Source organism: Pseudophryne corroboree, chromosome 3 (genome assembly GCF_028390025.1).
Source record: "Pseudophryne corroboree isolate aPseCor3 chromosome 3, aPseCor3.hap2, whole genome shotgun sequence".
Classification (NCBI taxonomy): domain Eukaryota; kingdom Metazoa; phylum Chordata; class Amphibia; order Anura; family Myobatrachidae; genus Pseudophryne; species Pseudophryne corroboree.
The window spans coordinates 400,046,176-400,060,268 of NC_086446.1; the positions used below are offsets into that span (position 1 = coordinate 400,046,176).

General features: G+C 44.1%; 1 protein-coding gene across 1 annotated transcript in view; it reads right to left on the reverse strand.

Annotated features, from left to right (window-relative positions):
• Positions 1 to 1,016: 1,016 nt before the first annotated feature.
• Positions 1,017 to 14,093, reverse strand: part of DUSP3 (dual specificity phosphatase 3) — a 198,972-nt gene continuing 185,895 nt past the window's right edge. The window contains exon 3 of the mRNA XM_063960110.1: positions 1,017 to 4,927. Coding sequence (XP_063816180.1) covers positions 4,722 to 4,927 — 206 coding nt within the window. The 3' untranslated portion in view covers positions 1,017 to 4,721. The remainder of the gene's footprint in view (positions 4,928 to 14,093) is intronic.

The window sequence follows — 14,093 nt, forward strand, 5'->3', positions numbered from 1 at the left end:
CTTACAAACTGAGCTCCTGTGCACGGAGGCGGGGTTATAGAGGAGGCGGCGCTGTGCATCTTGGGAATAGTCAAAGCTTTGAGCCTGTTGATGTTTTGGATCAAGATCCTACTCTACACCCCAATGTTATTCCTTGTGGAGCCCAGTGTACCCCGCAGCAGAAAGGACAGTTCAGCCTAACTTCTGTCCGTGCTGCACACAGCGGTTACTCTGGCTATTAGCCAATGGTCATAATAATGCTACTCGACTCTGTAATACTACCAGTCACGCAAAGTGTACACACAAAAGCAAATATGATGTAAAGAGTGTAAATGCATAGTTTACTTATCCAAAGTGTGGAACCAGGGGCGTAACTATAATGAGTGCAAGGAGTGCCACTGCATGGGGCACAGAGGCTTAGGGGGGTTCCTGGAACCAGGTTATAAAGTTGTATACCAATTTCCCAGTTTTGAATGCTAAGCAACTGGGTCTGATCCACTGCCCAGCCTGAATTGTGTGACATTACATTTTCAGTGAGGAGTGTGTAGTGGACGTTATAATGGTAAGGGGGCAACGTAATGTGGCACAATAAGAACTGGAGGACATTGCAATGTGTCATAATCTGATCTGCTCATTGTAATGGGGCACAATATGTAAAGGAGGTACTATAGTGTGACATTATATGGACATGGGCACTGTAATGCCCTACAATGTGACATCATGTAAACTAGGGATCTACAATGGTTCATAAAATAAACTAAGGCACTGCTACGGGGCATAATATTAATAGAGAACCACTATGGTTCAGAAAATGAACTAGGGCACTATTATGGGGCATAAATGATTAAATGCAGCAGAGAGATGTTTCTCAAAAAGCATTGGGACAGGGGCCCCTTAAGTGTGTTGCTATGGGGCCCACCAATTTCTGGTTACGCCCCTGTGTGGAACCTACTATAAATCTTGTATCAACTTGTAACAGGTTTTTTTTTTTCATAGGCAAAAAAGAACTGACTAAAAAAAACTGCATCATTACAGTAGACTTTTGCAATAGTTATTTAATCACACAAAACATTTAGTTTACATACACAGGCAAATGTGAGTAATTTCAATTTGCATATAAACTGTTATGTTCACCTTTACCTATATATGCTTTTATTTTGTAGGCACCCGTATTGTAACTGATAAGAAACACAATTTAAAAAAACTAAACAAAGACATTTAAACTTTACAGGGCTCAAGAGAGACAAAAATCTTACTATAAAAACAATGAATCTGTTTAAAAATTATTGAGTCTATGTATCAAAACAATATGGAGGGAAATATATCACATTTGTCCAGACTATGTTTGACCAGCCTATCTTTTACAGGGTGACTGGTTGAAAATTCAGTTGAATTGTGCGAAGGTTGTGAGGTATCAAATTGTGCTAAAGTGCATGTCAGTTGCTCATTGTTTATTAGGGGCCAACTGGCGTGCACTATTGAACAATGACGTGACGTGTAGTAACCCATTGTAACCAATCAGATGTAAGCTTATAGCAGTCAAGTGTAATCACTCTAATAAAAGTAATTTCTGATTGGTCACTATGAGTAAGAACACATGTTCTCTAATTGCCCCATTTTATTAAATAAGCCTTTATGTATGAAATCCTTGTTCTTTATGGCGTGGGTAATGCAGGGCATACACACTATGATAATCTGTCTGATCTGCCCGATACTGACTGATTGGCCAGATAATTGCAGCGTGTATGCGGGAGACCAATCGGGTAATATCCAGCACGTCTGCCGAATCGATATTTGTAAGTGGAGAGTTGGCCGTATCAGGCAGTGTATGTCCTACCATGGCCAGCCAGCGGACATTTCCTCTGTCACATGGGAAGGAACGGGAAAATGTCTCCTCCTTGGGGTCAGAGCGCCGATATCATGACTATATACACTGTGAAAGATCTCAAAATGTATGCCCCTGATATCTGCAGCATCCGAGGCTGTCAGATAAAATGCCTATCGGTCTGACAGGTATTTTATCTGTTCATTAACATCATTTTATCTGTGCATGTATGCCCGGCATAAGTTTCACACCCACTTTGTATGGGAAAAAAGATGGGTAAATCTGCATTTTTCAGAGGTTAATACTTAGAATTGCGATTAACCAAATATTTACAAATGTCTTTCCTACTTAAGAACACCAACTCTTTCACTTGACTTAGGAAAAATAAACTTAAAAACATATGTCATTTAAAGTGCTGTCACTCATTCATTTTACAATATAATACATACTGGTTTTCCAGTGTGAAAGAAAAATTCAAACAACATAGACTACAGCCTACTGATAAACTTAAAAACAAAATAAGTTTAATGTAACGAGATCAAAACTAACATTAACTACTAATGCTTTTAATATCTCCATGTGCAATAACAATGTAAGAACAAACAAAATGGTTTCTCAGGTACCTCAAATTGGTATCCGGTCGTTAGGTCGACAGTCAATAGGTTGACCACTATTGGTCGACATGCATTGGGGTTCCGCTGAATAAGCGACCCCAAAAAAAGTTTAAAAACTCATGTTGGGATTTTTCCTGTCTCGACCTAGTGCATGTCGACCAATAGTGGTCGACCTACTTAGGGTAGAACCAATGATCCACAGCCCCTCAAAGCTGTGCGTGAGAAACCGTGCTTTAAACATATTATTTAACTGTAGAAAATGAAAGTGATACTAAAAAGGGGAACCATCCAATGCATATTAATTTGGAATAAGTAATAACTGAAAGAAAAGTGAAGGCACCCTAATAATAACAATACATTAAGGAAAAACAACGGTGTGCTTCTCTTTGGTAGATGGATTCTAACATATAATATCCTTCAGTAAAGGAACATAGAATGCAGTAAAAGATAGTGTAGTATCAGATAACTACATCCAGACATACCATCATTGGCGGCTGCTGCGCGATCACACATTGCATGGGGGAAGGGGGGGTTGGGGGTTGGATAACACATATAAACATCCATGTATTGTTGAATGTAATATATGTGCTGACTGCCTTACCCCAGGGATTGGCACAGGACTCCACTTCACTTCTCCTTCCTCTACAAGCCTGTGCCCAGACTCCCATTAGCTAGTTTCACAGGAGTTTTTCTTCGTGACATTCACAGAAGCATTCACATGCTACGCCACACCAAGCAGCACTCTTAGCAAAGATGTGTTTTAAAAGGTTTTGTTGCTTTGCTCCCATCTCTGAATGAGCCCCTTAGTGTACATGTTCTCACACTGTTCTTACCCTGGTGTTCCTCAAAGGGGATGGGGGATGTGGTGGAATGATATGACATAGAGACTCAGAATATATGTTCCTACAAGTTTCAACCTCTGAACATTCTCAGGGACACATCCGATCACAGCTTCAGGCTACTGAACATACTTTATTTAAAGTATGTGCATTTTAGATAAGAATGCTTTATTTATTTATTGGTGCATGCAGTTACCTTCACCTTTATTTCAGTTCTTGCTTATTCCAACTCACTACACTTTGGATGGTGATGTGACACCTGCCAATCAAACAGGTATAGTCCAAGGAATGCGCCATATTTATTGTAAAGTTTGATTTTTCAATTATTATTAACCCAAGCGCCTTAGTCTTTTTTCTTTGTATCAATACATTATTAGCTGTGTTGATACATAGACCCCAAAACATCAAAATACAAAAGGCAAAAAAAAAAAAAAATAGTCTATGTTCATAAGTAAGTAACATTGAGCAAAAAACGCTGTTAAAGGCAATAGCTCATGCTGCTAAAAGAAACTAATGTACCGGGGATGGTCTGTATAAGAAAGGGAAGAGGGATACATATTTTCTGTTCTAACAAGTAATACAATTTACAAAATAAACAAACTCAGATAATTGTTCATTTTGGCTCTGACAAATGTACAGCCAAATACATTTGGCAACTTAACTATGACAGGACAACACTAACCCATTAAGAGAGACCTTCCTACATATTACTGTTTGCTGCTCTTCTTTAACGTACATCAATCATCTAGTGAAGGCATCTATTTTGCCGTCTTAACTCAATATTCATGAATATGCAGCCTATTATGTAGCACCTAATGACATCACTGACAAATTAGGCACAAATTGCTTCATGCTCCACTGAACACTAGTTCCTACTCCACAGCTCAGTGTGAGTACTAATACTCACTCATCCTCAGCAGTGCACGAAGGTCAGGAGTCCAGTGGAATATAGCTCAATCAGCAGCAGAGTGGTATTTTGTATAGGGCGTGAGTGACACTGACGTGTGCAATGATGAAACAAGGAGTCTAGCCTGCCCCCCACTACACCACAGAGTACTGGAAAGGAGAGAGACTCTAAAGCTCCATTTCAGATCGACTTACATTTAGAGATCTATATATCTATCTATATATATCTATATCTATATATATTCGAAGTAGACCAGCACTCCACATACTCCAGTAATTACCTGGGTGCCCTCCCGCGATAAACCAGACATAGTTAGAATAATATAAACACACTACTAACGGGTTAAAAAGCTGTGACAGAAATATAACTAATGTTAATGTGACCAGTCATAGGAGTGAGAAAACACCTCAGTGGTGAAAAAGATAACAGGCTGCATTTTCATAAATACTGCTTCAGCTCATATAATGGATACCTTCACTGTGCGTACATGGCAGGTCAACAATGCCTCCTGTAGGAACACATGTACTTATAATACACATGATACAGATCTGGGGTAATCAACACTTGAGTTTTCCCTCTGACAAAAGCTTTTCATTGAGCTGGCAAAGCTGCTTCAGAAAACCATCATTGGGACCAATCTCTCTCTTTTGCCTCACTGTAGAAACAGCAGTTTTGACATCCATCTTGTGACGAAGCATGAGGTATGCTATGACCAACGTGGGTGAGCGGCTGTAACCCTCGCGGCAGTGGACAAACACACGACCTGAATAGGGCAGAAGAGGAGACAAATCCTATGAGAAATCACTTCATTATGATTAACACTATGGATTCACTAGAGAAGTGAGTAACATCTCTTAAACTAAAAATACGTCAAACATACACATTTTAAAGTGATAAATTGGTACAGTATTTTATACTAATGGGGTGGGTACGAATTCCTAGCAGTTGGGATCTCGACAGTGGAATCCTGAATTCCAGAATCCTGACTGATCGTGGTAATTTACCCTACCACTAGCCCAACCCTAACGCAGCCTAACCCTACCCCACCAAATCATCCCCCTAGTACTCAACTCTAACCCCAGTAGTTTCCTCCAAGATTCTGACTGTTGATGTCTCGGTGTCGGGATTTTGACTACATCCCCATTCTAACATCTCTTGGCATTTGCAGACAGGCAATGGTTTATACTGTACTTAGCACTCTGCTATTGTTTGGACACTAATTTAGAATTGAAAAGTCCAGTGAGCAACTTCAAAGTATTTTCTGTGAAAAGAAATCTGATATTTATCTAAATCTACTATATAAAAGCGAAAATACGCCCTTCTGTCTTTCTATACAAAGCCACAGTTTACAAGCAAAGATCGTGAAATTTTACATACGAGCGGGGATAGACAGCAGCACAGAGTATATCAGGAGACAGCATAACTCCGGAGCAATGTACTCAAAAATTGGTACACATATGCCTAACAATCTGGAAACAACCACTGTGGGGGGAAGACACCCCTAACACCGCATAACTCTGGAATGCCTGCAGCAATTTACAACAAACTCGGTACACATATGACTTTCACTGTGGAAACAAACACTTTGGGGGTCAGACACCCCTAGGGGTGGGACAGCAGCACATAGTATGTCAACAGACAGCATAACTGTGAAGGCCTGGAGCAATTTACACCAAACTTGGTACACATCTGATTTACAATCTGGGAATAAACTCTGTGGGGGTTAGACACCCCTAGCAGTGGGACAGCAGCACAGTGTGTTTCAGGAGACAGCATAATCCCCGAATGCCTGGACCAATTTACAACAAACTTGGTACACATATGACTTACAAGCTGGGAACAAACACTGTGGGGGTAAGACAACCCTAGCACCCCTAGGGGTGAGGCAGCAGCACAGAGTTTTTCAGTAGGCAGCATAACTCTGGAATGCCTGCAGCAATTTACACCAAACTTGCTACACATATGACTTACACTCTGGGAACAAACAGTGTGGGGGTAACACACCACTAGCACCCCTAGGGGTAGGCCAGCAGCACACACTATGTCAGGACATGCATGATATGTCAGTGATGACAGGGCTGCATGTGACAGGGCCAGTGATATGATGTGAGGAGGGGAATGCATGTAGCACAAACCCACACACTGAGAGTTATATAGTGGAAGTAGCACGGTCCCCCAGCAGCACAGAGTATATCAGGAGATATATAATGTGCTGCGCTATATAAGAAACTGTAAAAAAATCGATCATTTCACAGGGGCACTGACATGATGTGAGGAGGGGAATGGAGGTAGCAGGAAGCCACAGACTGAGAGTTGTATAGTGGGAAGAGCAGGGTCCCTTGGGGGACCAAAAAGGGGTCCAGCCACTACACAAAGTGCGTCAGGGAAGCAAGATATGCCTATATACTAGATCTCCAACCAAAGTAAATTAACAACTATCATTCTAATTTACCATCGTCATCCTGTAGCAAAGCACGGGTATTCAGCTATCTACCATGTTATTTATACTGTGTGTTTAATATTTAAATATATTTTTGTAAACAGACATTCTTAAAATCCCAGGCAACGCCGGGTACTCCAGCTAGTACAAGATAAATAGGACAGTCTGAAAACTGGTAAAACAACGTGTTCACAGTTATTCTGCTGACACCGTTAAAATGCTTTAAGCTGCATTTTAACCTTGTTGGCATAGTCCCACTAATCTGATAGGTGACATAATGATTGCACCATCATTAACGCATCCCACAGCTACATGACAGAGCAGGGCATAAAAACTTATTTGCCAAGAGTTGCCCAAAACTGACCACTGTATTCCTACATCCAAGTATCTGACTTGCAACATCAGAAATGATATGTGCAGGCTGATGGTCCGGACCACTGATGTCTGAGCTATGCTGGTCATGATAACTGACAAGCTCTTTTACCTACAGCAGAGGATCAACATATAAACCTAAAACTAACAATTTACCTTCAAACTTTTATTTTATTAGAATTTTACATTTTGAATTTTATTGTTCTTAAACACATCCAACATAAATAAGTTACATAGCCACGTTAAATTTTAAGCATCATTTACTAATGAAGAATCATAACAGAGACAACAAAGATGACAGAAATAAAGTACCATTGTATGCTTTTGTAAACAAATATTAATTTACACCAATAATTTTTCTGACAAACTTGTCTCATTAAAGTTGTACTAATGTCAATATTTTTACTGCATGCTGCAGTTTTCTCTCTGTTCCTTTTAAGCCCCATCAGGAAACTCCACAATTAAGAGATTACATATAATGGGGCAGATGTATTAAGCCTGGAGAAGTGATAAAGCAGTCATATAGAAGTGATAAATAAGTGATAAGTGGAAGGTGATAACGCAACAGCCAATCATTATGGGTTTGAAAAATGCAGGAGCTGATTGGCTGGTGTGTTATCACCTTTCACTTATCACTTCTTTATCACTTCTCCAGGCTTAATATACACTGCTCAAAAAAATAAAGGGAACACTAAAATAACACATCCTAGATCTGAATGAATGAAATATTCTTATTAAATACTTTGTTCTTTACATAGTTGAATGTGCGGACAACAAAATCACACAAATATTATCAATGGAAATCAAATTTATTAACCCATGGAGGTCTGGATTTGGAGTCACCCTCAAAATTAAAGTGGAAAAACACACTATAGGCTGATCCAACTTTGATGTAATGTCCTTAAAACAAGTAAAAATGAGGCTCAGTAGTGTGTGTGGCCTCCTTGTGCCTGTATGACCTCCCTACAATGCCTGGGCATGCTCCTGATAAGGTGGCGGATGGTCTCCTGAGGGATCTCCTCCCAGACCTGGACTAAAGCATCCGCCAACTCCTGGACAGTCTGTGGTGCAACGCGGTGTTGGTGGATGGAGCGAGACATGATGTCCCAGATGTGCTCAATTGGATTCAGGTTTGGAGAACGGGCAGGCCAGTCCATAGCATCAATGCCTTCGTCTTGCAGGAACTGCTGACACACTCCAGCCACATGAGGTCTAGCATTGTCTTGCATTAGGAGGAACCCAGGGCCAACCGCACCAGCATATGGTCTCACAAGGCGTCTGAGGATCTCATCTCGGTACCTAATGTCAGTCAGGCTACCTCTGGCGAGCACATGGAGGGCTGTGCGGCTCCCCAAAGAAATGCCACTCACACCATTACTGACCCACTGCCAAACCGGTCATGCTGGAGGATGTTGCAGGCAGCAGAACGTTCTCCTTGGCGTCTCCAGACTCTGTCACGTCTGTCACATGTGCTCAGTGAGAACCTGCTTTCATCTGTGAAGAGCACAGGGCGCCAGTGGCGAATTTGCCAATCTTGGTGTTCTCTGGCAAATGCCAAACGTCCTGCATGGTGTTGGGCTGTAAGCACAACCCCCACCTGTGGGCGTCGGGCCCTCATACCACCCTCATGGAGTCTGTTGCTGATCGTTTGAGTAGACACATGCACATTTGTGGCTTGCTGGAGGTCATTTTGCAGGGCTCTGGCAGTGCTCCTCCTGTTCCTCCTTGCACAAAGGCGGAGGTAGCGGTCCTGCTGCTGGGTTGTTGCCCTCCTATGGCCTCCTCCACATCTCCTGATGTACTGGCCTGTCTCCTGGTAGCGCCTCCATGCTCTGGACACCACGCTGACAAACACAGCAAACCTTCTTGCCACAGCTCGCATTGATGTGCCATCCTGGATGAGCTGCACTACCTGAGCCACTTGTGTGGGTTGTAGGGAGGTCATACAGGCACGTGGAGGCCACACACACTACTGAGCCTCATTTTGACTTGTTTTAAGGACATTACATCAAAGTTGGATCAGCCTGTAGTGTGTTTTTCCACTTTAATTTTGAGGGTGACTCCAAATCCAGACCTCCATGGGTTAATAAATTTGATTTCCATTGATAATTTTTGTGTGATTATGTTGTCAGCACATTCAACTATGTAAAGAACAAAGTATTTAATAAGAATATTTCATTCATTCAGATCTAGGATGTGTTATTTTAGTGTTCCCTTTATTTTTTTGAGCAGTGTGTATGCCCCAATGATTGGTCACACAGTTCACAAACCCACTTTGCCACCAACTATGCCATATTAACTAAAATATTGAACTGGCAGAGCCTTAAATATATTATATATAAAATATATTCTCTTAGAAAAAGTCACGTGTAGCCGTGACGAAACGCGTCAGAACTCCGCCTACAACACTGCTAACAAGTCCAGGTGGTTACTCCAGACACTGGCCACGCTGTTTAAACATCAACGCTCAAGCCGCCTCAAGCATTGCAGGGGAGACGGGAAGCTAATCCCCCTTCAGCTTGAACAATTGACCGCGGTCCACTCATCCCCCACGGGACTCGAACTACACTGCCATACCCAGCAGCTGCACCATCCCGGTCACGAACGTGGTTTATCACAGCTATGATCCTGAACTCAGACATGCGGGGGGATGCCCAGCACAGGGCTAGTCCGCCCCGCATGCCAGTGCCGCCCCCCCCCCGCAGAAGTGCAAAGGCATCACACAGGGCAATGCCTTTGCACTTCAAGAGTAACTCCCGACCAGCGCAGCTTTAGCGTGCTGGCCGGGAGCTGTCACGCAGCTGCTGCGGGCCACTCCCTGCACGGTCTGGCCAAGCCTGCGTTGACCGGACCGCGCCAACGAAATGGCAGCCAAATGCCGCCATTTCGCCCCCTCCCGTCCATCGACGGCCTCTGCCTGTCAATCAGGCAGAGGCGATCGTAGTGTAGCGACAGGCAGCCATGTGCAGGCGCACTGCGGCGCCGATCTGACCTGATCGCTATGCTGCGAAAAACTGCAGCATGCGATCGGGTCAGAATGACCCCCATTGGTCCTACTGTCACTGGACAATCATACTGACACATGGACTTTGTTTTCAGCTGCCCTTTTAATCTGCATGTATTGCTAAGCAATCATATAAAATTGCTATACATTAATATAAGAATACGGGTGGTCATTCCGAGTTGTTTGCTCTGTAATTTTTTTCGCATCGCAGCGATTTTCCGCTTAGTGCGCATGCGCAATGTCCGCAGTGCGACTGCGCCAAGTAAATTTGCTATGCAGTTAGGAATTTTACTCACGGCTTTTTCATCGTTCTGGTGATCGTAGTGTGATTGACAGGAAGTGGGTGTTACTGGGCGGAAACTGGCCGTTTTATGGGCGTGTGGGAAAAAACGCTACAGTTTCTGGGAAAAACGCGGGAGTGGCTGGAGAAACGGAGGAGTGTCTGGGCGAACGCTGGGTGTGTTTGTGACGTCAAACCAGGAACGACAAGCACTGAACTGATCGCAGATGCCGAGTAAGTCTGGAGCTACTCAGAAACTGCTAAGAGAGGTGTAATCGCAATATTGCGAATACGTCGTTCGCAATTTTAAGATGCTAAAATTCACTCCCAGTAGGCGGCGGCTTAGTGTGAGTAAATCTGCTAAAAGCAGCTTGCGAGCGAACAACTCGGAATGACCCCCACTTATCATAAAATAGCAAAACAGAGTATTTGCTTGTTTATAATAAAGTAATTTTAATATATTAATTGGGACTCCATGGCTGTAATCTTGTGAGGCACAGTGTTTATGGATATATGAGCGCCTCTATTAATTTCTTTCTGTTTAAATATATTAGTCAGCTTTAACCATTTAACGGGCATGGTCAGATCACATGAGTCCGCACCGCCCCACTGTATCCCCCAGTTTTTGTACGAAGGGATCCATTCTGCAATGTGCATAGCATAATGTTTAAATATTTAAAAAAATACTTTTGCAATCAGAATTAATTATTCCTTCTGGAATACCCTAATTTACCATCTCTGAGATACCTGAGAATGGTAAAAATAAATACTACACACACACAAGATGAAAAACTTATTTTCAATATCATCCATTCTGTACAGTATAACAAAAAGTTTACAGTACAGTATTAAAATAACATGTACCCTGGATACAAAAACATGTACAAAGGATACTAAAAATAAGATTTTACTTACCGGTAAATCTATTTCTCGTAGTCCGTAGTGGATGCTGGGGACTCCGTAACGACCATGGGGAATAGACGGGCTCCGCAGGAGACAGGGCACTTTAAGAAAGAATTAGGACTACTGGTGTGCACTGGCTCCTCCCTCTATGCCCCTCCTCCAGACCTCAGTTAAGGAAACTGTGCCCGGAAGAGCTGACAGTACAAGGAAAGGATTTTGGAATCCAGGGTAAGACTCATACCAGCCACACCAATCACACCGTATAACTCGTGATAAACTTACCCAGTTAACAGTATGAACAACAACAGAGCATCAGACAAACCTGATGCAACCATAACATAACCCTTATTTAAGCAATAACTATATACAAGTATTGCAGAAGAAGTCCGCACTTGGGACGGGCGCCCAGCATCCACTACGGACTACGAGAAATAGATTTACCGGTAAATAAAATCTTATTTTCTCTAACGTCCTAGTGGATGCTGGGGACTCTGTAAGGACCATGGGGATTATACCAAAGCACCCAAACGGGCGGGAGAGTGCGGATGACTCTGCAGCACCGAATGAGCAAACTCAAGGTCCTCCTCAGCCAAGGTATCAAACTTGTAGAACTTTGCAAAGGTGTTTGAACCCGACCAAGTAGCTGCTCGGCAAAGCTGTAATGCCGAGACCCCTCGGGCAGCCGCCCAAGAAGAGCCCACCTTCCTTGTGGAATGGGCTTTTACTGATTTTGGATGCGGCAATCCAGCCGCAGAATGAGCCTGCTGAATCGTGTTACAGATCCAGCGAGCAATAGTTTGCTTTGAAGCAGGAGCACCCAGCTTGTTGGATGCATACAGGGTAAACAGCGAGTCAGTTTTCCTGACTCCAGCCGTTCTGGCTACATAAATCTTCAAAGCCCTGACTACATCTAGTAACTTGGAATCCTCCAAGTCACGAGTAGCCGCAGGCACCACAATAGGTTGGTTCAAATGAAAGGATGACACCACCTTCGGCAGAAATTGCGGACAAGTCCGTAACTCTGCCCTGTCCATATGGAAAACCAGATAGGGGCTTTTACATGACAAAGCCGCCAATTCAGACACACGCCTAGCCGAAGCTAAGGCCAATAGCATGACCACTTTCCACGTGAGATATTTTAACTCCACGGTCTTAAGTGGCTCAAACCAGTGAGATTTCAGGAAACTCAACACCACGTTAAGATCCCAAGGTGCCACTGGTGGCACAAAAGGGGGCTGAATATGCAGCACTCCCTTTACAAACGTCTGAACTTCTGGAAGAGAAGCCAGTTCCTTTTGAAAGAAAATGGATAGGGCCGAAATCTGGACCTTAATGGACCCTAATTTTAAGCCCATAGTCACTCCCGCCTGTAGGAAGTGAAGGAAACGGCCCAGTTGGAATTCCTCTGCAGGGGCCTTCCTGGCCTCACACCAAGCAACATATATTCGCCATATACGGCGATAATGTTTTGCTGTCACGTCCTTCCTAGCCTTTATCAGCGTAGGAATAACCTCATCCGGAATGCCTTTTTCCGCTAGGATCCGGCGTTCAACCGCCATGCCGTCAAACGCAGCCGCGGTAAGTCTTGGAACAGACAGGGCCCCTGTTGCAACAGATCCTGTCTGAGAGGCAGAGGCCATGGGTCCTCTGTGAGCATTTCTAGCAGTTCCGGATACCAAGCCCTTCTTGGCCAATCCGGAACAATGAGTAGTGTTCTCACTCCTCTTTTTCTTACGATTCTCAGCCCCTTGTGTATGAGAGGAAGAGGAGGAAACACATAAACCGACTGGAACACCCACGGTGTCACTAGTGCGTTCACAGCTATCGCCTGAGGGTCTCTTGACCTGGCGCAATACCTTTGTAGCTTCTTGTTGAGGCGGGATGCCATCATGTCCACCTGTGGCAGTTCCCATCGATTTGTAATCTGTGTGAAGACTTCTTGATGAAGTCCCACTCTCCCGGGTGGAGGTCGTGCCTGCTGAGGAAGTCTGCTTCCCAGTTGTCCACTCCCGGAATGAACACTGCTGACAGTGCTTGCACGTGATTCTCTGCCCAGCGAAGAATACTGGTGGCTTCTGCCATTGCCACCCTGCTTCTTGTGCCGCCCTGGCGGTTTACATGAGCCACTGCGTGATGTTGTCTGACTGAATCAGCACCGGTTGGTTGCGAAGCAGAGGCTCCGCTTGACTCAGGGCGTTGTATATGGCCCTTAGTTCCAGGATATTGATGTGCAGACAAGTCTCTTGACTTGACCACAGCCCCTGGAAGTTTCTTCCCTGAGTGACTGCCCCCCACCCTCGGAGGCTTGCATCCGTGGTCACCAGGACCCAGTCCTGTATGCCGAACCTGCGGCCCTCGAGAAGGTGAGCACTCTGCAGCCACCACAGAAGAGACACCCTGGCCCTGGGGGATAGGGTGATCAGCCGATGCATCTGAAGATGCGATCCGGACCACTTGTCCAACAGATCCCACTGAAAGGTCCTTGCATGGAACCTGCCGAAGGGAATGGCTTCGTATGATGCCACCATCTTTCCCAGGACTCGCGTGCATAGATGCACCGACACCTGTTTTGGTTTTAAAAGGTCTTTGACCAGAGTCACGAGCTCCTGGGCCTTCTCCTCCGGGAGAAACACCTTCTTCTGGTCTGTGTCCAGAATCATGCCCAGGAAGGGCAGACTCGTCGTAGGAATCAGCTGCGACTTTGGAATATTCAGAATCCAGCCGTGCTGTTGTAACACCTCCCGAGAGCGTGCTACGCTGATCAGCAACTGCTCTCTGGACCTCGCCTTTATGAGGAGATCGTCCAAGTATGGGATAATTGTAACTCCTTGCTTTCGCAGTAGCACCATCATTTCTGTCAATACCTTGGTAAATATTCTCGGTGCCGTGGACAGACCAAACGGCAACGTCTGGAATTGGTAATGACAATC